This window comes from Littorina saxatilis, linkage group LG12, assembly GCF_037325665.1.
Source record: "Littorina saxatilis isolate snail1 linkage group LG12, US_GU_Lsax_2.0, whole genome shotgun sequence".
Taxonomy (NCBI): Eukaryota; Metazoa; Mollusca; class Gastropoda; order Littorinimorpha; family Littorinidae; genus Littorina; species Littorina saxatilis.
The window spans coordinates 70,559,651-70,586,206 of record NC_090256.1 but is presented as its reverse complement, the minus strand read 5'-3'; the positions used below and the strand labels follow the sequence as shown (position 1 = coordinate 70,586,206).

The 26,556-nt window shown below is 42.7% G+C and overlaps 1 protein-coding gene across 1 annotated transcript in view; it reads right to left on the bottom strand.

Moving 5' to 3' along the window:
- Positions 1 to 11,334: 11,334 nt before the first annotated feature.
- LOC138983184 (cytochrome P450 26B1-like) overlaps positions 11,335 to 26,556 on the bottom strand; it is a 37,152-nt gene continuing 21,930 nt past the window's right edge. The window contains exons 3-7 of the mRNA XM_070356595.1: positions 18,219 to 18,500; positions 17,430 to 17,708; positions 14,605 to 14,828; positions 13,965 to 14,157; positions 11,335 to 13,287 (exon numbers count right to left, since the gene is read on the bottom strand). Of these exons, the coding sequence (XP_070212696.1) occupies positions 12,919 to 13,287; positions 13,965 to 14,157; positions 14,605 to 14,828; positions 17,430 to 17,708; positions 18,219 to 18,500 (1,347 nt within the window). The 3' untranslated portion in view covers positions 11,335 to 12,918. The remainder of the gene's footprint in view (positions 13,288 to 13,964; positions 14,158 to 14,604; positions 14,829 to 17,429; positions 17,709 to 18,218; positions 18,501 to 26,556) is intronic.

The window sequence follows — 26,556 nt, the reverse complement described above, 5'->3', positions numbered from 1 at the left end:
TTTCACAAACTGAGGCCTCTTCGTCAAATAGTCCATGATCCAGAGAATGGTGGAAGCTGGAACATTCATCTTACAAAGCTTGTCTGCCATTAAATGTGGCTGGATGGTATTAAAAGCATTGGAGAAGCCAAAAAACATCAAACGAATGTAAGAACCCGGCTTGTCTAAATGAGAATACATCTTATTAAGAACATACAACACTGCATCATCAACATTCCTGTTTCTTCTATGGACATACACCAACAGTTCAACATCCTGCCACTTGGACATACACCAACAGTTCAACAGCCTGCCACTTGGACATACACCAACAGTTCAACATCCTGCCACTTGGACATACACCAACAGTTCAACATCCTGCCCTTTGGACATACACCAACAGTTCAACAGCCTGGCTGCGTCCTGTCAAAAGTTTAAAAAAAATGTATTTATCTTATTTTCTTTATTTGTTAAAAAAAAATGTTTAATGGTTTTTATTGTTGTTAAATTATTTCGCAGATTAAAGCTGGTTCCCGCAGTGGGGCACTGCGGTTATGAAATTAAAGGCCCCTCCTGTTTTTGGAACCGCAGGAGCTTTCTAGTTTGCTGTTAGGTAGATTTTTGGTTCCTCTTTCCTGTCATGCTCTCTTTTTCTTCATGAATTCTTTTCTTTTTTCTGCCTTCTTGCTCATTCACCTGTATTTTTTCCAAAAATCTCTTCTCTTGCCGCTTGTCTCGCGATTCATGTATAGTTTAATCTGTTAGTGTTCTGATGTAAGTCCAGCAGTAGATAGGTTAAGCCTATTTTAACATACTGGAAACTGGTAATCTTCCAGTAGGTATTAATTTAGTTTTACTAAAGCCTGCTGGGACACAAGTAATGGGTTAGTGCATTTGTAAACAGGAATCGCTTGACAAGTGGCCCCCTTCATCCCCCCCTTCCTCGTCCTGATATGGCTCTGCGTAGTCGGCTGGACGTTAAGCAACAAATAAACAAACAAACAAACAAATTAAAGCTGGTGTTAGTTTACAACGTGAACAAAATGATTGTTGCACGGCCAGGCTGTTGAACTGTTGGTATGTGTCCAAGTGGAAGGATGGCACAGCCTGTATGATTGCACAGCCTGTACAGATCAGTGGCGGTGTATGCGATGATATACAGGACGAGGGAGATGTACATATATTTACAACTTATCAATATACACACATATATATGTCACCTGCAGATTCATGTGGATGTGTGTTATAGAACAGACTGACGTTCCTCGCACATCAATTACAATACAGAACACGACACAAAGATTTCAGAATATGGCACGTGAAGATTCACGGGGATGTGTTTTGTAGAACAGACCGAGGTTCTTCACACATCAATTACAATACAGAACACGACACAAAGATTTCAGAATATGGCACATGAAGATTCACGGGGATGTGTTTTGTAGAACAGACCGAGGTTCTTCACACATCAGTTACTATACAGAACACGCCACAAAGATTTCAGAATATGGCACATGAAGATTCCCGGAAATGTGCAGTGTAGAGCGTAATAATAACATGCTACACAGTGACACATTACTTAAAACTAAAATCAACAAGACATTGATATGGCACGTGAAGATTCACGGACGTGTGCTGTGTAGAGCGTAATAATAAATACATTCTACGCATATTGGTTCATAAAAATGACAAACGTGGATCCTTGGGAAAATGGTGACAGTGTGAGATACTATTTAATTCTACTAGCAAAAGTAGCACACATGGTAAACACTAAATAGCATGCACGCACGCACGCACGCACGCACAGACAGACAAAAGTTAGCATAGCATAGGCTACACTTACGTGAGCCAAAAACTAAGTCAGGAACGTTACCCGAAGGGAACACAAAAGTTAAGTCGAAACCCTACGTGTCAATGAACTTTAAAATTCAAATCTTAAAATAAAGGCCAGACTCCCTTAAAAATCCAAAGAGAGAGCTGGTCTCCATAAAAATCTGTTTCAAAATAAAGTGGTTTCATTTAAATTTGTGCAAACTTGTGGGGTCCTGATTTGGCCTAAATGGTCCGCTGGACCCAAAAAGCAACAACAACTAACTAACTAACATATATATGTCAGTGTACACAGTGATATGCAGGATATACAATGTTCATTTGTACAGCGGAGTTGTAGACGACGATGCGCACGAGGTTCGTGTTCTGTCGGACAGTATAGAGACTTTAAAACAAAGACGACACGCGCAACGCCTGACATGTTACGGATGTGCCAGGCAGTGCATGTGAAACAGCGTGTTCCGCTGGAGGTACCTCCCTTCGCCCATGTATATATCGTGCTGAGTTCGCGGAATCGGCAACAGAAATCTTTCTTTATATGGTGTTTAAAGGCACATTAAGCCTCCCGTAAACCATCACAGAGCTCACCGAGCGTCTACATATAGTACAAGCATACTTCCATTTGAACGCTCACCGAACGGGAACATCCTGGCTTCTTTCTGTCGAGCGTGAGCAATTTTCAAAGAATTTATTTTCGTGTCCAGACTTGGTCCTCAACAGCAATGGCGCCTCGTTTTGGTGCTGGACGGCTGTTATGAATACCGGAATTCACGCCCGGACAGTAAGCCTCCCGTAAACCATCACAGATACTGTCAGGCTTTTACACACAGTACAAACACCCTTCCATTTGAACGCTCACCAAACGGGAACATCCTAGGTGCCCTACGTAAAGAGCGAGCAATTTTTAAAGAATGAATCTTGCAGATTGTCTCGAACACTTTTTGGACCCATCCTGAACTCAGGTCAAACATGAGTTACTTCCCTTCGGGTCTCATTCTATCGATGTAAACTGGCGATAGCCGTGAATCGATGATTATCAAAATGTTTTTGGACCGTGGTGCGTTTTTGCGCTAGACCTAACTTTTAAAATCTAAATAATAAATTGACAGCTTGTTACACAAACATTCTTTCATCATAAAAGAATTCTTTTTTCATCAAGACAAGATCAGTACAATTCGAAGTTGTGAAAGTTTGAAAAAAGAAAAGCTCGGAAGCAGGGTCACGCAAGGGTCGTAGCAGACGACGGTTTATCAATGCATATCGCCGTTCCTCTCAACAGTCAAAAGCCATCGCTAGAGTTCTTGTGAACCACAGCCGTTTGTTTCGTGCACAAAAACGTGCTATTGTAAATAAGCTCACATCGAGTCGCATTCAAATGACTAACTGACGACAACATTGTGAAAAAGGGAAACTGGATCACACGGGTTCACGATGGCTCAGGGGTAAGATAAACCACGCAAAAATAAATTCTTTGAAAATTGTTCGCTCTTTACGGAGGGCACCTAGGATGTTCTCAATCGGTGAGTGTTTAAATGAAAGGGTGTTTGTACTGTGTGTAAAAGCCGGACCGTATCTGTGATGGTTTACGGGAGGCTTACTGTGCCTTTTACGTCGTTTTCAACCACGAAGGTTATATCGCGACGGGGGAAGGGGGGGGGGGGGGGGGGGGTGGGGGGAGATGGGATAGAGCCACTTGTCAATTGTTTCTTGTTGATCATGTTCACAAAAGCACTAATCAAAAATTTGCTCCAGGGGCTTGCAACGTAGTACAATATATACTGAAAGGCATAAATTCTGCAAATAGTGCATTGAACGATTTTGCTCTCAAACGAAAATCAGATTGAACCTGTAATTTGTAGTTGACATCTTGAGTGTCGGAGCAAATGTTTCACGCTGTCAGCGTGCGCTTTGCAGTATTGCTGATACAGCCACAGCTCACTGTGCTAATAAAGACAATGGGCTGAACGGGAGACAATAACGAAACAAAGATAGTGTATGGCCCTATAAAATGCAACAGGCTGTTTGGCTGTATCAGATATCGCAATCATGCCACGACTTGATGAAGGAGAGAGACAGCAAGCGATTGGGATGCTTAGAGCTGGCCAAAGCATTGAACGTGATGAACACTGAACGTTTTCCGAAATCATTGCGCTTGGACTCAGTCACTTTTTTTGAAAAATTGTCATTTCATGATGTTCTATTCAAAATCAATAAAGCGAAGGTTTATAAACACTAAAATGGCCAATAAATAAAATATTCAAACATTGAAAACATTCACCACTGAGTTGATTTTTTGTGATTTTTTAAAGTTCAGTTTGCGGAATTTATGCCTCTCGGTATATGACCTTACTGGGAGAATGCAAGTTTCCAGTACAAAGGACGTAACATTTCTTACATACCGCTTGACTAAAATCTTTACAAAAATTGACTATATTCTATACAAGAAACACTTAACACTATTGTGACTAGCACTGCCACGGCGTTTACGTCCTGCCTGCCCAAGCTTGCCACCAAGAAACTTCCCAAAAATCAGTAACTGTAAAGAAATCTGTCTAGCAAGCTTGAATTAAGTCCAATCACCACCAAATTTTGTGTACTAATTCAAAAATGGATGCCCAGTTCAGTCGTGCTATTTATAAGTTTGTCACGCGATTTGTTTTAGCAAAGGGGGGTGAAAGGGGGATAATTTGTGTTTTTTAACGTTTTTTTGTGTGTGTTTTATTTTCTACTGCTTTTTTTAAAAGTTATTTTTTAACAGAAAGTATTATAAATAATGTTATAACCAAACAAGGTGTAAAACCTATGAATTAGCTGAAATATTGTTAACATTGTACACAGAAATAAGGAGACAGTACAAAGAAAAAAACAAGCAAATCACGCATTCACTCACAGCATCCTGACTCAAATGAAACAAAACTGTAGATCTAACACTCACCAAATGATGTCTAGGTAATCCATATTGAATATAAGTCACATTTTCACAACAAAGTACCAACTGTACACCTATGAACAATTCCAAAAGGATTTGAAGGCTCCAGCCATCCATTGTTATCAGTGCTGCCACGCCCCCATAGCTCCTGCACGATTCCGAGATACATGTTCGTCTAGCAGTATCACCGCCAACCACGTGTAGTTTGCCGACTCGTACTAGCAACAACGGGACTGTTTCTTCCTCACTTTCACTGCTTGTATCGCTTTCGTGAGGCGAAAACGATACGTCCGAATCATGCTCTACGGGATCCTCTAGGTCCAACATCCGGAGAATCTCCTCCCGAGACAAGGCTCGCCTTTGATTCATTTTTTTTCCCTCAAAAACGCACACAAATCAGGCGGATTTGCAAATGGCAGAAGGGGACGCCAAGTGTATCAAGGGAAACAACTCAATTTATTTGCAAGCTTCAAAAACCGGGAAGCAATCACGAGTCGTGTACCCTCTATGGCTGGTACTGAAAAATGCGCTTCCCGTCCATGGGCGTGTCAGCGCTGGTACTGATTTATCAGTGTCCCGTCGCGAAAGTGTTAACAAGGGTAAAAGGAGAAACAGAATCCGTTAGTCGCCTCTTACGACATGCTGGGGAGCATCGGGTAAATTCTTTCTCGTCCCAACCAATATGGGACTCCCCCTAACCCGCGGGGGGTGGCAACAGACATAGGATCAAGTTCCGGACACAGATCTGGCCAGCACACGCAATATGAGCATCATTCCAACCACACAAAATCACAAAATCTCCAGTGTGGCTGCATTCTGTGCAGAGAGATTTAAAAGCAAGTCGCGTAAGGCGAAATTACAACATTTAGTCAAGCTGTCGAACTAACAGAATAAAACTGAACTCACTGCATTTTTACAGCAAGAGCGTATACTCGTAGCATCGTCAGTCCACCGCTCGATGCACAGGCAGTGAAATTGACAAGAAGAGCGGGGTAGTAGTTGCGCTGAGAAGGATAGCACGCTTTTCTTTATCTCTATTCTTTTTAACTTTCTGAGCGTGTTTTTAATCTAAACATATCACATCTATATGTTTTTGGAATCAGGAACCCACAAGGAATAAGATGAAAGTGTTTTTAAATCGATTTCGGAAATTTTATTTTAATAATAATTTTTATATTTTTAATTTTCAGAGCTTGTTTTTAATCCGAATATAACATATTTATATGTTTTTGGAATCAGAAAATGATGAAGAATAAGATAAACGTAAATTTGGATCGTTTTATAAATTTGGGTTTTTTTTTTACAATTTTCAGATTTTTAATGACCAAAGTCATTGATTCATTTTTAAGCCATCAAACTGAAATGCAATACCGAAGTCTGGCCTTCGTCGAAGATTGCTTGGCCAAAATTTCAATCAATTTGGTTGAAAAATGAGGGCGTGACAGTGTCACGATTTAGTGACATGGATCGAGAAAGTGTCACTCTGTGGGGTGCCTTCTCTTGGTCAATTGCGATAGAAAACGCCTGTGCTTTCTGTCAACGGCTGGGTTTTAGCTGACCGAGCAAAGCGAACACGGGAATTTCGTGTCGCACGGATTTCACGTGGGTGATTTCTGCTGGGTTTTTTTAATATTCAGAGCTTGTTTTTAATCCAAATATAACATATTTATATGTGTTTGGAATCAGAAAATGATGAAGAATAAGATGAACGTAAATTTGGATCGTTTTATAAAAAATTTTTTTTTACAATTTTCAGATTTTTAATGACCAAAGTCATTAATTAATGTTTAAGCCACCAAGCTGAAATGCAATACCGAAGTCCGGCCTTCGTCGAAGATTGCTTGGCCAAAATTTCAATCAATTTGATTGAAAAATGAGGGTGTGACAGTGCCGCCTCAACTTTTACAAAAAGCCGGATATGACGTCATCAAAGACATTTATCAAAAAAATTGAAAAAAAAACGTCCGGGGATATACCCAGGAACGTTCATGTCAAATGTAATAAAGATCGGTCCAGTAGTTTACTCTGAATCGCTCTACACACACACGCACACACACACACACACACACACACACATACACACATACACCATGACCCTCGTCTCGATTCCCCCTCTATGTTAAAACATTTAGTCAAAACTTGACTAAATGTAAAAATACGATCATCATTCCAACCACACAAAATCTCCAGTGTGGCTGCATTCTGTGCAGAGAGATTTAAAAAAAAAAGGTTGTATTCATGTATTTTTTTTCTCTCTTTTTGCTGAATTTAATTCAGCAGATTGACAAATGTGTCACTGGCGAAATAAATTCAACAACAACAAGTCGCGTAAGGCGAAAATACAATATTTAGTCAAGTAGCTGTCGAACTCACAGAATGAAACTGAACGCAATGCAACGCAGCAAGACCGTATACTCGTAGTCCACCGCTCACGGCATAGGCAGTGAAATTGACAAGAAGAGCGGGGTAGTAGTTGCGCTAAGAAGGATAGCACGCTTTTCTGTACCTCTCTTTGTTTTAACTTTCTGAGCGTGTTTTTAATCCAAACATATCATATCTATATGTTTTTGGAATCAGGAACCGACAAGGAATAAGATGAAAGTGTTTTTAAATTGATTTGGACAATTTAATTTTGATAATAATTTTTATATATTTAATTTTCAGAGCTTGTTTTTAATCCGAATATAACATATTTATATGTTTTTGGAATCAGCAAATGATGGAGAATAAGATAAACGTAAATTTGGATCGTTTTATAAATTTGGTTTTTTTTTACATTTTTCAGATTTTTAATGACCAAAGTCATTAATTAATTTTTAAGCCACCAAGCTGAAATGCAATACCAAAGTCCGGGCTTTGTCGAAGATTACTTGACCAAAATTTCAACCAATTTGGTTGAAAAATGAGGGCGTGACAGTGCCGCCTCAACTTTCACGAAAAGCCGGATATGACGTCATCAAAGACATTTATCAAAAAAATGAAAAAAACGTTCGGGGATTTCATACCCAGGAACTCTCATGTCAAATTTCATAAAGATCGGTCCAGTAGTTTAGTCTGAATCGCTCTACACACACACACACACACACACGCACACACGCACGCACACACGCACATACACCACGACCCTCGTTTCGATTCCCCCTCGATGTTAAAATATTTAGTCAAAACTTGACATAAAAACCCACACGGCACGAAAAGCAGACAGGCTGTTGATTAGTGACGCGTGTTGAAGTTGAAAGATGCTGTTATCCCGCGTGTTGAAGTTGAAGGATGCTGTTATCCCGCGTGTTGAAGTTGAAGGATGCTGTTATCCCGCGTGTTGAAGTTGAAAGATGCTGTTATCCCGCGTGTTGAAGTTGAAGGATGCTGTTATCCCGCGTGTAAACCTCAACAGATCTGTCATGGTGAACACCCCCCGCGGGCTAGGGGGAAGGAATCCCATATTGGTTGGGACGAGAAAGAATTTACCCGATGCTCCCCAGCATGTCGTCAGAGGCGACTAACGGATTCTGTTTCTCCTTTTACCCTTGTTTAGTGTTTCTTGTATAGAATATAGTCAATTTTTTTTAAAGATTTTAGTCAAGCAGTATGTAATTTTGTTTGTTTATTTGTTGCTTAACGTCCAGCCGACTACGCAGAGCCATATCAGGACGAGGAAGGGGGGGATGAAGGGGGCCACTTGTCAAGCGATTCCTGTTTACAAATGCACTAACCCATTACTTGTGTCCCAGCAGGCTTTAGTAAAACTAAATTAATACCTACTGGAAGATTACCAGTTTCCAGTATGTTAAAATAGGCTTAACCTATCTACTGCTGGACTTACATCAGAACACTAACAGATTAAACTATACATGAATCGCGAGACAAGCGGCAAGAGAAGAGATTTTTGGAAAAAATACAGGTGAATGAGCAAGAAGGCAGAAAAAAGAAAAGAATTCATGAAGAAAAAGAGAGCATGACAGGAAAGAGGAACCAAAAATCTACCTAACAGCAAACTAGAAAGCTCCTGCTGTTCCAAAAACAGGAGGGGCTTTTAATTTCATAACCGCAGTGCCCCACAAGCAGTATGTAAGAAATGTTAAGTCCTTTGTACTGGAAACTTGCTCCCAGTAAGGTAATATATTGTACTACGTTGCAAGCTCCTGGAGCAAATTTTTGATTTGTGCTTTTGTGAACAAGAAACAATTGACAAGTGGCTCTATCCCATCTTCCCCCTTTCCCCGTCGCGATATAACCCTTCGTGGTTGAAAACGACGTTAAACACCAAATAAAGAAAGAAAAAGTCATGGTGAACGTGGTTGCTCACACGAACACGAATGTACATTTAGTGAGGAAAGACTACGTTTTCAGTAGACGATGTTTGGAAATAACTCTGTCGGGTTTATATGGATTGTTAAAGAGGGAATACTCTTGCTTTTATTGGTGCAAACCTTCCCACGTGACATTATAAGCCAGTCACTAGCGAGGGGTGTCACTTAGTCTGAACAAGTCGACATCAGCACAGTTTTATGGATTTTTTTTCCCCTCACGAAGGATAGCCTATATCAGGGCAAACATGGCAATCTTGTGCAACACATTTGCTATGCACTGCAAAACTAAAGGGAACAAAATACAGCAAACAAAATTAAATGCAATTGAAACAATGCTTCGAATGTGAACGCATCACAAATAGAAAGCAGATCACGAATTTAATTACAATTGATAAAGAAATCATGTTGAACCCGGAACGCCGTAGGATGACCAAACCTGTGCCATTCCTTGTGTATGTGTATTTATGATTTTACCAAAAGGGAGATGCTACGCTAAATTTGCTATCAAAAGAACATTATCGAGTGACGTCAATCTCAAGAAAAGCGTGACCGGTCCATTTGCCATGCTATGATGACTGATCAAATTATTCCTCAAATACATCTTCGTTTTTGGTCCGATAATGTCTTTCTTCTGTTGAGTGCAAAATGCCTTCATTTTTAGATAAAAACAAAATTACCTTTAATTCTTCCAAACAAAAATGAAATTGGTGGAACAAACATCATCCCACTCAAACTTGATGAGACCTCTTGGAACAGCTCGCTCAATTGAGATTAGTTAGTTAAATGTTGCTTAATGGGTCCAGCGGACCATTTAGGCCAAATCAGGACCCCAGTCAATTGAGATATCGGTGAACTACTTTCTAAGGCTCACAAACAGATGTGGATGACATCATCGTATACAGTCAATACAATTAAACTAAATCAAAAGTAAATTGACATTTTTGCAGGATATGGAATACCAATCAAAAAGAAAACAAAGTTTGGCGTGTAGGGAATACAACTAATGGTGTTTTAGAGCACGTCAGATCGACCAATTAACCTTGTTTTCGAACTTTTTGTGATTTAAAAAAAAATCGTAATCGTTTTAAAAATCCTTACACGTGTGCAATTGGCCGAGGGCGTTCAGCAAACTGCAAGCTCTGCGTGTCTGATAAAAATCAACGCAAATGTCAGACGACAAAATATGCCCACGTTTCAGATTGATTGATTTCCACTGACAATGTTTCCCGTTTATGGACACATTATTGTTAATTCTTTAATGGAATTCTCGCTTGGGAGATAACGATGTCAAAAGAGAAAAAATTAAGTAGTTTCTCACGTTCACCGGTCACTCTTCCGTTTTCTGTTGAGATATTTTGTGCTGTTGTTTGTCACCACTGACAAAACATCATGAACATAGAATGGCGGAGCAAATTCAAATTAATCACTTCACTTACAGTCGACCTTTATGTTTGAATTGAAGAAAATCTCGGCTGCACTGTTTGTGAAGCTTTACTAACTTCACGATTCCTTTACTAACTTGGCTTTTTACACCCCCGGTATAGGGGTGTGTATAGGTTTCACTCGATGTGTTTGTGTGTTTGTGGCGGTATTTGTGTGTTTGTGTTCGCAAGTAGATCTCAAGAATGAACGGACCGATCGTCACCAAACTTGGTGAACAGGTTCTATACATTCCTGAGACGGTCCTTACAAAAAATTGGGACCAGTCAAACACACGGTTAGGGAGTTATTGGTGGATTAAAATTATACAAAGACTTATAGACGGACACCCCCGTTGGTCAAAGGGAAATAACCTTCTCAGTTGGTGGCAGTGAGAATGGTTATTTCCCTTTGACCAACGGGGGTGTTTTTCCTATCAGAGGAATTTCTTGTTGTTTTAGTCATTGGCTTTTCCCTCCTTCAGTACCCCTTCAAGGTACGTTTTATTTGTTGTGTAGGAGACGACTATGTTTAGCTACACTCCTGTATTCCTTGTCTTGTCAGTGCACTCTCACTTTATTTCATTCTCTGTCTGTCGTTCAGTCTTTCGTCATCACCGTGAATTTATACATTTCTCTCGCGCACATTTCCAATCTCTCTCTCTCTCTCTCTCTCTCTCTCTCTCTCTCTCTCTCTCTCTCTCTCTCTCTGACGACCATTTTTTGTTCAACTGAGATAAGTGATCGCTTAATTCGTATGAGGTATTGAAGAAATAAAATATCAGCCAAGAGCCACTCCGTCAACCCCCCCCCCCCCCCCCCCCCGATCCCCTTCGTGCCCACGCGTCCACGCCTTAACTCTCAGAGAAACAACAACGACAACAACAACACGTCATACTAAAAAAATAATGAACAGTTTCAGAGGTAGCCTCAATTATAAATGTAAACGAAGGTACATAATATCCAACTGAAAAAAGACATGTTCGAATTTTACAAATATCTGCATAGTTCACTTTCACTGACATATCTGACTAAAACGAACAAATTACGGATAGCACAGCAACCCCCAATACTGAACTGTGCGTCACTAGCCTGAACAAAAACAGGTTCTGCATGGCAGGACATCTGGAATTTGTTCTTGACACTTCCTGCCCGAAAAGATTGATTCCTTCTTGGCTAGTAGTGATCGACGAAGAGGACCTCTGGCTTTGCTTCACGTTCGGTAAACCACAAAGGGTCAAACCTGGGCAATTATTCGTTCTGACCTTAACTTGTGTGAACAGAACTCCACAGCACGAATCCACGTCTGGAAGACCATCACTTCTTTCGTGAACGAAGCAAAGTGAAAAACCGAGGTCCCTTCAGTCGTGTACACTACATTGGGGTGTGCACGTTAAAGATCCCACGATTGACAAAAGGGTCTTTCCTGGCAAAATTGTATAGGCATAGATAAAAAATGTCCACCAAAATACCCGTGTGACTTGGAATAATAGGCCGTGAAAAGTAGAATATGCGCCGAAATGGCTGCGATCTGCTGGTCGATGTGAATGCGTGATGTATTGTGTAAAAAATTCCATCTCACACGGCATAAATAGATCCCTGCGCCTTGAGTCCGAGTCTGGAGATACGCGCGCGATATAAGACTTCATCTATATATATATACGACTTGTGTCTGTCTGTGTGTGTGTCCGCGATGCCAAGCCAAAGTTCTCGGTGGATCTTTTTCAAATTTGGAGACTGTATTCAGCTACACCCCGAACACAACCTCATCGATGAGATATTTCAACACGTGCTCTCAGCGCGCAGCGCTGAACCGATTTTGGTTTTTCTCTGGATCCATTCCAAGTAACTCTTCCTTATCTTCTCCAGTGTTTTCAGCCGCGTTTGTCTCCCTTCCTCCGTGCGGTGCGCCGGCAAAGCCAGCGTACACCCGGCATAGCCGGGTCCCCGGCGCAACCGGGTATTCGGCTTGACTTCTTCCCGGCGCAGCCGTACCCAGCGAAGCGGGTATTCATCTAGTATAACATAACAAGTGCACCGTGTACATCCCAGACACCTGCAACGATCACGCGGGAACGAACCGTTAGAGTAACGTCCACGCCAATAGTCGCAGACCAACCAGCAAGGTTTAGAGGTTTCAGTGAACTTCATCTAAGCCGCACCGAACAACCTACAAGGGCTAGAGGTTTAGAGGCTTCAATGCACGACCTATTAGAGAACAGTCTCCACCCAGAGCCAGAGATCAGTAAGGCTAAGAGCACACCAAGAGTCACAGGCTAATCAGCAAGGTTTAGAGGTCTCAATGGTCGACCTATTAGAGAACAGTCTCCACCCAGAGCCAGAGATCAGTAAGGCTAAGAGCACACCAAGAGTCACAGGCTAATCAGCAAGGTTTAGAGGTCTCAATGGTCGACCTATTAGAGAGCGGTCCACACCCAGAGCCAGCGATCAATCAACAAGACTTAGAAGAATGATTGGCAGTCCCGCGCCTGCGGAAAGTCACAGGCAGATCGTCCGCGGGTTTGACAATGGGGATGTGGTTGATGACGGGTGCGGGGTTCTTGAGGTGGAAGCGACAGCGGCGGACCACCTCCACCAGGAAGACGGCCTGGTACAGCATGGCCAGACGCCGCCCAACGCACTTACGTGCACCCGCGCCGAACGGGATGTACTGGAAGCGGATCTTCTCCTTCATCTCCTCGCTGTCCAGGTCCACCCAGCGGTCCGGGTAGAACCGGTCGGGCTCCGGGAAGCAGTCCGACGTCTGCTGCGTCTCCCGTATACTGTAGGCCACTGTCCAGTCCTTGGGGATCTGGCAGCCCTGTCACGACACACAATGCACTGAGAAATGAAGGGACGTAAGCGCTCTTAATGCATACGAAATGTGCAGTAAGAGTTATACGGGTCGAATCTCCTGGCACCTGAGACAATAATAAAATTTGCCTCCATTTCAAGACTCTCCCCCTCCCTTAATTATCTCAGTGTATAGACAGCGCGGTTCCAATGTACACATTAGTAAAGACGAACTACAGACAACGGTTTGCATAACACTTTCAACGACAGCCCTTCAAATTCTATGTACCGTAAGATAACTTCCCGACCGTATCGAGTTGATCTTTCTGATATCATCCTATAGTTCTATGATGACTATGGCCTGTTAATATCAAGTTCACTGAGTTTTTTAATTATATTTTTTACAAACTGCCAATGTGTTATTTAAATTAAGGAGTGTATACGCGTGAGAATGCTTACCCACACCAGTGCAATTACCAATGTCTTCAAAGCTATATAGCGAATGAAATGGTGTTTTTTTCTTTCTTCCCAATGAATTTTGAAACAAAAGACCCACGCCAGTATTCATGGCTTTTCACAAAGCAGAGTCTTCGGAAACCTCCAAACTTGCATCGGTCTGGAATATGACTCGCTGCTGAAGAGATGATAAACAATAATAGCCAACAAACGATGATAAACAATAATAGCCAACAAACGAAAACCTACCCCGATGTTTAAGGTCTTGATGACCTTCCTGAAGCCTGCCCCTGCCGGTGGGAACATCCTCATGACCTCTCGGTTGACGTTGTGCACGTACTCCAAGCGTCCTATGACGTCATAGGTCAAGGCCACAGAGGGGTCATCCAGCAGCCCCTCTCTCTCCAGCTCAGCTTCCACCTTCCGTAGCACCTCGGGATTTCTGGTGAGAAGCAACACGCTTTCTGAATTACATTGCAGTTATTCACACTGAAATCGGTCAAAAACGTCTGAGGGTGGTTGGAGTACTATTTTCTTCTTGTTTATGAAAGGGGTTATTCATTCGCAGTTGTTTTAGCACCAGAAGCATCTGAGAGATCAAACGCTACAAATGAATTCAGCCATGTTACTTACAGAATAAAACACGACCCTAATAATCATGTACCGCTGAAGTTGTCAGAAGGGGCGACGCAGCTATGAACCAAACAAGCATGGGAGAAAACATCTTAAGGTTCTCCTACTGGAGGCATCACTAGACGACCCTAATTAATGATTCTTTACGTCATCACGGGCATTTAAACCTATTATGGACATCAACTGATGATGCGCTAACATAACACACAGACTGAAACTGAAACAGAACGTCCAAATTCAAAAAAGAAAACCCCACCTGCCCAGACAAAGCAGGGTGTTGCAGAAGACCCCGGATGTGGTGGCGTAGGCGGCGAATACGATCTCGAGGCTGTTGTCCTCAATGAGGTCATGGCGACCTTGAAACTCCGGGCACTGCTGCATGAGCTCCGTCTGGCTGAGGAAGTCGGCGTCACCTCGCGGCTGGCTGCTCTCCAGCTTCTTCCGCACCTCCTGCAGGATGCGCTGTCTGGCTCGCAGTCCCTGTAGAAGAGGAGGTCTATCAATCGTGTGCAACTTTTGGACACCAGGGCCGAGGTGCAGGAGATAGTAACCATCCGGTCGGGAGCCAGCCGCGGTGTTGGATTGGTTGACATTGAGATTAAGGGCCTAGAGCCATAGGTTATAGCAACCATCCGGCCGGGAGCCAGCCGCGGGGTTGGATTGGTTGACATTGAGATTAAGGGCCTAGAGCCATAGGTTATAGTAACCATCCGGTCGGGAGCCAGCCGCGGTGTTGGATTGGTTGACATTGAGATTAAGGGCCTAGAGCCATAGGTTAGGCACTTAAACATGTCCAGTTATTATTATTATTATCATTATTATTTAAGTTATTGAGACATCCCAGTGCACTAAGGGATTTATAGAGCAAATCGAGAAAATTCATTATTGAACGAAGCGCATAGCGCTGAGTTCAATAATTATTTTCGAGATTTGCTCTATAAATCCCTTAGAGCACTGGGATTGTTTCAATAACGATATTGTCAGTACCGCCAGAGAAAAAAGAAGATTCAAAACGCACATTTTGCAACGCGCATTTGGATAGGCATAACTGTGTGGTCAGGTTTGTGTCAGATCTACTTTTGTGTGGGCTGTCTCAAGTGTGTCGTGCTTTCGTCACACGCAAACTCTTGTTTTAATTTTTGTTGGTAAATTCCAGTGTAGCGTTAAGCTAAAAAGTGATGATCTTTCATAGAGACCTCATTTAAACTCGGAGAAAGGACTGTGCTCTTAGTTAGTGGCGATTCGAAACCTTCATCGAGCTTCGACAGATTGACTGTGCAGAGTTTTGCCCCTTGCCAAGGTCGACGGAAAGCACATTTCCAAAATAAATGTGGCATGTTTCTCGTGTGGTATCTTCACTCATCGGGGAGTCTGGTACTAAATATAAACGGTAAGAATGCTCTGAACCCTACACGTATTATATCCCCATCGTTTTATCGTTCACATTTGCCCAACATGTTAATTTGCTGAGCGGGATTTATGTCGTCTGCTAGGCTATGGCAATCGAACCACTGCACTGAGTCTCATTTCAAAAACAAAAATTGCTCGTCACGTTGCACTGAGTCTGCACGCATGAGGCAGGTTGGTAATAAGTCTTATATATGGTAAGAACGTTCTAAACCCTACACGTTTTCGATTCCGATTGTTTTTGCCTTGAAATAATAATTCGGAAAACATTCATTTACTGAACAGATGCAGCCGTATTTCAGTGTAGTCTGCTACGTGCTGATCTAGCTGCTACGTTATCGGAATAACACTTGTGTTTTCTGTTAGCTGCTGGGAATTGTATACTAACTCATCATTTGGTAATGTGGATAATAAGCTACATGCCACTAACATGGCATAATTATGAGAGGAATCTTCGCAAGTCGAAACTGAAAAATTAGACACAGCGGGTTCTATTTTTAGATCAGTGGCAACTGTGGCACAGGCACATGCAATCTGTCAGAAAAAAACCCACTTCTGCTTTAATTGAGAAGCAGGAAATTTATGGTCATAATCATTGGTATTGTGGAGAATATAAGCTACATGTCATTAATTAATTCTGAGGATGAGAGTACACTCTCACTAAGGCAAAGGGCGGAAGAATACGCTCTGTGGAAAAGTTAGCGCACTCCAAGAGTGCGCTAGCAGTTTTGGCGCATCGCCATTAGCCAATCAACTGGTTCACATCAGTCATGTGACACCAGTACTTACTGACAATTATTATTATTATTATGTGTTGTGATTTCAACGAATCAAATCCCGCAGTTTGTTCTCTCCCGTTTGGGTGGCGCCCACTCTCGCTTCGTGCCCCTCGTGCCCCTCAGCCCAGCTGTTGTTTATCTTCTAGAAGTGCGAAGTTGAATTTGTTGTTTGATATTCGCTATTGTGCATTTCAAAGAAAGGATATTATTTTTAGGTATGTCCTTTTTCACATTTCTGAGCAGTGCGGACATTAAAGTTTGGATCTTCTAGGATTGTGCATTTTCAAGAAGCGCCGATATTGAATTTGGGATTTGGTTTTGGAAGTGATCTGCTTCGGGATGGCGACAGGCATGGGAGAAGATGTTAATTTTCTGAACGACATAGAAAAGGTTGTAAATCCACTGCGTCACTTGCGTATGACGAAACTGAGAAAAGAAACACACTTGTATCGGTCCTGGATAGCCATACAAGTTGTAGGAACGATACATTAAACAATAACTCCTTGCGCACGACAGAGGATGTTTGTATGAAGCAAAATACAGCTGTGGAACCCCCTTTGAAAACATCCCAATTTAAGATTCCCTCCCTTTTAAGACACTGTTTTCTCAGACTTTGTGTTCATAACTTCAACAAATGTACCCCCATTGTAAGACTCCCGACTGTTCAAGATGTCCCCCAATACCGACTGTTCAAGATGTCCCCCAATACCGACTGTTCAAGATGTCCCCCAATATCGGCGTATGCTGCCTGAATGGCGGGGTAAAAAAAATTCATACACGTAAAAATCCACTCTTTCAAAAACACGAGTGACCGTGGGAGTTCCAGCCCATGAACGAAGAAGAAGAAGAAGACCTGAATTTCTCATATGTACCACTGTATAGTTCCAATCCTCACCTTCCAGAGCCCAGAGCCCGGGACGGCTATCGGCATGGAGAATGTGTTGGCGAGGAAGACCTTCATGGCACGGCGCATTGGCTCCATCTCCGTGCTGTCCGTGCTCACCCCCAGCGTGACCTCCTGGGTCAAGGTCAAGGACATCTCCTGGCACGCCGGGTAGCCCAGGATCTCCCCCTCCTCCTCACTCCTCCGGCACCACCCGTCCACGTGGCGGTCCATCACCATCTGTCGGGGGGCAAGAATACATACATGTATACATGTACTTGTAACCTCAAAGTGTCACGGTCGCAAGTCAGCGTCAGCGTATACTCAGCCCTGACGTCACTTGATTTATTTGTCAAATGAAAGAATTCAGTGTTTGGCCAACAGCCGACAGAAACCGTTAAAGGGTCGATCGTGGCAATAAATGGATGGCCAGTAAAAATATTGCTACGTAAAGGGGTCCGTAAGCTAGTATCCCTTCCCTCGCCCTGGCTAATGTGATAGAAAAACAGAAAGGCAAAGATGTTGAGCGTTGCCCTGCAGGAATTAAAAGCGAAACAACAACCCGCAACATCACCACCGCCACCATTCAAAACAACAGCAACAACAATACCACAACCACCACCAACAACAACCACACCAACACAATAACACCTCCGCCAACACCACCACTATCAACAGCAACAACAAAACAATAACACCACCGCCAACAACATCATCACCACCAACAACAACAACACAAAAAACACCACCAACAACAACACAAACACAACAACAACACCACCGCAAACAACATCAACGCACCTGAATCTTGGGGACAAAGGTGGCCAGGACGGTGGGCGTAAAGAGCGAGCTGACCACCCGCCTGGTCACTCTGTGTCCATCCCCGTGCTGACACAGCAGGGCGCGGGGGCCCATCAGACGCCGCACACTGGCCGGCCAGCTGGACCTGACACTGACATGCTCCCCCAGCAGTACGGGCTTCACGTGCACCCCGCCCACCACGCGCACCATGGGCGTGCCTAGCAGGTGAGTCTTGTACACCGGACCGTAGCGGCTCAGGCGTGACGCAAAGAACTCGCTGCCCTGAAACGAGACGCCGCGGGTCCGGTTAGAAAGGCAGAGGAGAAGAGATATTATACACTATATTGAACTACGATACACCGGGCGGTAGCGGCTCAGGCGTGACGCGAAGAACTCACTGCCCTGAAACGAGAAAAGGGTCCGGTTAGAAAGCAGTACACACTAGCAATAAGTTTTGATTTATGTTGGAGTTTTGTGTCTAATTATCAAACATGTATGTCACACGCATTCCTTCTTTGCCACTACTAAAGCAAACGTGTGCAAGATTGTATGTTACACGCTTTGATGCCGAAAACAATTATTTTGATTATGCATTTATTTCTGAAAAATGTTACCTTCACATACATTTAGTCACTACCTTAAACACTGTTTTTGGTATTCAATTCAAGTGATCACGAACGTAAAAAAAGGGTATCAAAGTGTTGTTACATTTTGTTGTGTATTCTGAATAGTGTGCCAACAGGCCTTGGTCAGTCAACCACGTTTTATCTGTGTACTTCGTGTTTCACGGAAAAAGAATAACACCAACCCCGTTCTCCTGTATATATATACCCTTGAGGAGGTCTGATGCTCCCAATAGGCTGTCTGTGAAGGGATACTTATATCTCTCTTTCTCTGCAAAGAGATTTTAACAAATCTCGGAAGAAAGTCTCTGATAACTTTCAATTGTTTCTTTCACAATTTCTGATGTTTTATAATGTGGTCATCGAGAAAGTTGCATCGCCTTTAAAGCGATCCAATTGAACAAGTCTTGCAGAAAACTTCTTCTTTACCAAGTCCTGTGTTGAACATCAGTGAAAAGTTGACCGCTTTTCCTGTTTAACCTTTTCAAAATTAGATCTAACTTGTTCGCGTATCCATTTCTGGATCTGCAGGCTGGTACAGAGTTACCACCCTTTAGGCTTTTTAAATTTTTCCTTGTTTTAACCTAATTTCTTGGTTAAAACTTGTCTAAATTTCTAAATTCTTTCTTAATAAATATCAATTCCACACTTTGGTCTTAAATCAAAGTGTTTCCCTTCACAGATATCCCTTTGGGGTTGTCAGATGAGGGTAGTCTCCCATGCCAACAGAAGCTACCATTCAGAGAGTGGTTTGCTTCTTAGTTGGATACCATGGGTTGACAACTCTCGCCAGCAAGAAAACTCTCTGTCACACGACTAACTCGTAATAGCGGGTAATATCAAATTGATTTTGTGTGAGTGTTTACGTAGAGGTTACATGCCGAGTCTCAGTGATTATTAAAAATAATGGTCGAAGTTAGCGGATCATGAAAAATGCGAGCTTCAGCGAGCTTTTTCATGACCGCGAACTGAGACCATTATTTTTAATAATCACTGAGACGAGGTGTGTAACCTCTTTATTCCTCCTTTCTTCAGTTATTCAAAGAAAACAGGAGTTTTTGTGCGAAAGTTTGATCGAATCCGAATCACTCAACCAGTCAACCTGCGCAGGCGATCGATTAATGCGCGGTTGTATAGTTCCGTGCAAATCATTCCATTCTGTTAACACTTCTTGTCAGTTTCCCTGTTTTGGACTAAAATAAAGTACACAGATATGCTGTTATTCTGCTATGGCGGTAAAGGCAGATATTGTGTGTTCTGTTTATGTTTTAGTATTATCTTAGGATAATGTTCTTTCGTCAAATGGGACTAGCAGACGAACTTTTGCACCCGTGTTCCAACGTTAATTACTGTATGAAGTTCAGTTTTCTGGGGAAACTAGTGTATGAAACCGCTTTATGTTGTTTAAATTGATGAGATGTGTGCATTTGGTTGCGTGTGATCTGTTTATAAAATGAAATATTGTTGAAAACTGACCGTCGGATTGCAGTCAGTGTTGTCGAAGATACTGCGTTAAAAGAAGGGGAACTACTCTTGTCGCTAGAGTATGAGTTACTTGCCTTGGGAATTCGCTTGTGATGAACGGTTTGTTCACGGCAGATCTAGATTCAGAAAACAACCGAACTCATGGATTTTATATGGAGATTCATGTGTTCAGGCCTGTAGTTGTTAATTTAAATGCGGTATGTTTGTATTGTTTGCTCCAGAGATGTATACTTCGTACGTATAGATTGTTCGGAACTTTTCAGTCGGAAAAGTAGTACCGAAACAGAACAGCTTCTCAACCCATTGCACTATCGAGGATTCAGGCTGTTGCTGGCTCGTTATTTGTTTGGTTGCTGGGTCATTATCGAAAAATAACTAGCTCTACAAGTTTACAGAGGTAAAGAAGCAGAGGGGGGAATAATTTTACTTACTTTTTAATGTAACCCTTGTTTTTTTCGTTTTTTTATTTTTATTAAACATCTAAGCATGGCTTTGCTTTGCCCTTGGTGTAGTTCAAGTCCCACGTTCATTGGGATTTAAAGTGCAACCACACCCCAGAAACACTGATTGCTGTTTCCAATTAAAGTTTGTCCTCTCATCAAAGGTACCGCTCGTCTGTGATAATAGTTTTTCTGTGAGCCATTTTCTCACCGAATGCGCTGATCTGTATGATCAACGAGTGAAGTATTTTGACACCTCTAGTTTGAAACATATATTTTACAGAGGTCAGCTCTATAGCTCTCTTTGGATTTTTAAGGGAGTCTGGCCTTTATTTTAAGATTTGAATTTTAAAAATCCTTGTCACGTAGGGTTTTGATTTAGCTTTTGTGTTCCCTTCGGGTGACGTTCCTGATATTGTTTATTGAAATTGGTTTAATTTTAATGTTAAACTTGTGGGGTCCTGATTTGGCCTATATGGTCCGCTGGACCCAAAAAGCAACAACAACAATCAATCAAAGGTACTGCTGTATTTCCAGTGTGCAGATGGTCGACAACGTTATTTGGGAACCATACGAACGAAAAAGGGTAGAAGAAAATGAAGTGCAAAGGAATCGTAACAAGACAAACACAAAAACACAAAAACACAAAAACGTGGGTGTTTTTTAATGAATCAATTTCGTAAATGACACCTATGTCAATGTGCTGAATCAGTTGGGCACAACAGTCCGCTGTGCAGCCAAACTATTTAGGTTTGCAATGTGTATAGGAGAAATGATGGTCTTATTGCACGTGCAAGCACGCTCAGGTCTGTGGCGATGAAGATGATCATGCGCAGAATAACAATAACAACACAGAATAACAATAACAACACTTTATTGTCTATTCAAATGAAAATGGAAAATGTTTTTCCCACACGACAATAAAGTGTTATTATTGCATGGTGCCTTTAAACAATGACACCATTGAACTCAATAGATTTTGTTGTAACAAGTCTCACACGTCATTCATTTCTTGGTGGTTGTTAGGAAACGCTGCCGTTGCTGAACTTTGGTTCAGTTTTGTGTGTTACATGTAGTTGACTTATTTGTACTTTGTGGGAAAGTACCGATATTATATTTTGTAAACACAATATTTATGTTTGGACGAGAATGCAGGTGAACTTTCTTGTCCTGTCAAAACAAGTTGTTTACCACGTTGTTTTGAGTCGTGGGTTCGTGGCGTTCGCTCGGATTAAGTGCGTCGGCGCTTTTGATGTACGTCACAGAGAACGTCACTATTCTAGTCCATGGGCAGTTCATCTAATTTTAGTTGTATCATGTTCGGTCTGGAATATTCTCGAGATTGAGTATTTACTATATTGGCCAGCGCGATTTGTATGTAAAAAGGCTTCTACTTTGAGTTCTGCTACGATGTGCAGTTGTATGTATGGAATGCTAAATAAATCCTCGAACACAATTTGACGTGTTGTTTTCTGCTGCTGCGAAGACGGGCGACGTAGAATAAAAGAACACAACTATACGACGTTTGAGAACTTGTGGCAATCTCAAGTGTCGTGTAACAGTGGTCTAATTCCAAAAGCCATGTGTTGAAAGGCGACGTTTTGTTTATGGGTACATAATTTGAAAACGAAGATCTTTGTGTTTCGCCGAGCATGCGTGTTGAGATTGCAAACACAAAGCATCGAAAAAAAACCAACAACGCACTTTTTCGATGGAGTCGACAGATTTATTAGCGGGTAAAAGGCTCAAAAAGCCGGTGACCTTTTCTGCTCTTGACAGCTGAAGTGATCTATAATGGGAAGCAGGAACTGGATAGAATTTGTGCCGTCACAATCACGGTCATCCGCCAGGCCAAAACCCTAAATACTAAATTCTGTCAAATTGACGCTGCGGGTTCTAAGAACCTGGGAGTTGTTACACAAGTCGGGCGCAGTGTCTTAGTGGATAAGACATCGGCCTCCTAGTTCAAATCCCGGCCGCGACTGCCTAGTGGGTTAAGGGTGGAGATTTTTCCGATCTCCCAGGTCAATTTATGGGCAGACCTGCTAGTGCCTTATCCCCCTTCGTGTGTGCGCAAGCACAAGACCAAGTGCGCACGGAATAGATCCTGTGTAATCCATGTCAGAGTTCGGTGGGTTATAGAAACACGAAAATACTCAGCATGCTTCCCCCGGAATCGGCGTATGTCTGCCTGAATGACGGGGTAAAAACGGTCGTACACATCCACTCGTGCAAAACCATGAGTGAACGTGGGAGTTTCAGCCCATGAGCAAAGCCGGAAGAAGAACATTTCATTTTCGCTTCATTCAACGACTCTCTACAGTTAGTTACTCTTATGGGCAGAACATGCCTGCGCCGTTTCAGCGGCACAGACGACGCACTGCCTATTATTTATGCCGCGATAGGGATTATGACGAGTACTTGACCTGTTTTTCTTTCATGCAACGTGTAGCGGGCTTGGATAATGGGCAGTGCATCGTCGGTCCTGCTTAAGTTACATATGTGAGCGGAGCCCCTTATGGGCAGAATATACCTGCGCCGTTTCAGCGGCACAGACGACGCACTGCCTATTATTTATGCCGCGACAGGGATTATGACGAGTACTTGGCCTGTTTTCCTTTCATGCAACGTGTAGCGGGCTTGGATAATGGGCAGTGCGTCGTCGGTCCTGCTGTAGTTACATATATGTGAGCGGAGCCCCTTAGCACAGCGTGGCGGCTTTCCCACGCAAATCCACGCTGAAGAGGCCGATGGAGCTATTTCTGACGTTATTTCCGCCATCATCCTTGACCAATGGCAGCACGGGAGCTGAGGCCAGGACCTTGTTGTCAGACACCGCGGCCTTTGGGCGACCCGACAGGCCTATTTATGGCAAGGTTTTGTTCTTTCTCTCCGCCACTTAGGTTGTTTTGGAATCTTTTTAATTCAAGTTGCTCAGATGCTTGAGGGAAACTGAATTTAGCCTAAGAAAATTACAAGGTTGTTCGAATGCGATGCAAGTTATTCTCTGGGTACTGGACTGGGGTAAAGGCACAGGATAAGAAAAAGAAAAGAGCAGCGTGCGCGTACTCGCACGGACGCACGCACACACACACACAACCCCCCCACACACACACACGTACCCCCCTCACACACACACACCCCACAACCACCTATATACACACAACCACACACACACACACACACCCCACAACCACCTATATACACACAACCACACACACATACACCCCACAACCACCTATATACACACAACCACACACACACCCCACAACCACCTATATACACACAACCACACACACACACACACCCCACAACCACCTATATACACACAACCACACACACACACACACCCCACAACCACCTATATACACACAACCACACACACACACACACCCCACAACCACCTATATACACACAATCACACACACACACCCCACAACCACCTATATACACACAACCACACACACACACACACCCCACAACCACCTATATACACACAATCACACACACACACACACGTACCCCCCTCACACACACACACACACACCCCACAACCACCTATATACACACAACCACACACACACACTCGCGCGCGCGAAGAGAAAGGAGATCGGGAGAGCGTTTCCTTTTAGATGGAAGTCAACAAACGACTTTTGGGAAGGGGGAGGAGGAGTAGCGAAAAAATGAAACAATTTTGCATTGGCAGCTGAAAATAGAGTGCGGCTTCTCCAGAACAGGAAGTCCTCCATCCATACGGTTCTTCGCGAAGTAAGGCGTGCTTTTCAATCTTCTGTCCACGAAGCGCGTTCTCTCAGCCATTAGCCTCCAGCAAACAAATCTGAAGGAGTTGAAAACAAAACAACAAGAATGTCTATATTATTTTTCTGTTGTCGCGGCGAAGTACCACTTTCAGCGCAAACACGCCGACGAAATAAAAAGAAATTAAAAGTACAGCAGGTTCTTTGTAGAGACGATTATAGATGTCATTGGTACGAGATTTCTCTTTGCAAAGTCGTTTATTTACGGAACAAGACTATAAATAACTATGCGTGAGGCTGGTCACCCGTTTGTTTTGCCGGCGATTTAATTGTCTGTACAAAACAAAAAAACTTCCAGTCTGTGCTCCTGACGGTTAATACAATTACAATACATTATACGTTATTTGCGTGTTTTACCAAAATATGTAGTTTTATTTTTACCGCCAACTGTTCAATGTCACGTCTTTACTTCTTCTTCGTTCAAAGGCTGAAACTCCCACGTTCACTCATGGTTTTTCTTGCACGAGTGGATTTCAGGCATGGGAACTCCAAAATAGAAAAAACTCTGAAAATAGGCCAAGGTCCAGGGGCCGCCAAGGCCCCGGCGGGGTACAGGGGCAGAGCCCCGTTGGAGGGACCAGGCGGGCGCCCCGGAAAGAAAACGAATTTTTAACATTTTAGACCAATATTTTGATAGTTCTTGTGTAAGCAAATAATGGAATGCCGCGGACAATTTTTTTCTCTCGCTGAAACGTAATTTTCTTTTCGCGGAAATCCGCGATTTCGCGGACAATTCCCATGCCTGGGATTTGTACGTGTATCCCATTCAGGCAGCATACGCCGATTTCGGGGGAACGGCTTTACTTATTCTGATCTTTGCTTTCCTTTGCCAAGAAGTACATGTACAACGCATTGTTACAGAGTGGAACTAATATCGCATTGGAATCAAGTTACCCGCAAAAGATTGTATTAGAAGGACATTGTAAAGCTGACAAAAATCCACTCGCAGTTGCAGGTTGTTGGATGATGGAAAGTTCAGGTACTTTTCCCCTTCGGTGTGGGTGCTGCACGTGCGCCCAGTGTCGTCGTGTCTGCGAACATTTGTCTCTAACTGACCTGCTTCCAAAATGGCTCCCACAAGCAGGTCAGAGGGTCAGTGAACTAAAAATACCCAATACCTTCTATCAATGACGCAAATTCGGGATTTTCATCGGAATGAGCTTATGTATATATATATATGTTGAGAGTTTGTATTTCTTTCTTTTTCTTGTATTTGTTTTCCATGTACCCCCATGGGGTTTCTTGAATAAATTCCTTGCCTTGTCTTGCCTTGTACACGAAAGAGAAGAAAATGACCATGGTCGAGTCATTAGGGGTGGGACTCTTTTGTGATGAAAAAAATGAAAATCCCTTGCATGCTCCCCCCAAAATATTTTAAATGGTACATTAAAATCTGTGCAATCTGGTGCATTCTGAGACTAAAATTCAACTCGTTTGGATCAGGTAAAAAAAAGACAATCTCCTCACTCTCCCCCCCCAAAAAAACACCCAACCCCAACCAAACAAAAAACCCACTTTCCTACAACAATGGTAACATTGTAATGATGCATACTTACGTTATGGACCATGTATCCATAATCCAATACTGGCAATAGTATGATTCAATGCATTGAAACTCAAAATGACTATTAGTTGTCAGGAGTTTTCAGTAAGCACAATTTAACTCTCAAGCCTCCAGTGTTCTGTTCCATCTTCACTTCTCTCCATATCATTCAGTCAACAAGTTATAGATACTGTGATGAAATGGGACGCGGAAAAATAGATTACTCCAGCGGAATTCGTAAGTTGTGTCCGCGGAAATCCGCGGATTCGCAGAAAAGTCCCACCCCTGAGTCATGTAAGCTCTAATGTGTCTTTGACTTCTTTGCCCTGCACAACCTTACACTTTGTGTGTTCTGCGACCCTGCATCCATCCCCCTCCCTCGCATTGAATGACAAGGATGTATGGAGGGCCTCACAGGCACTTGACGCG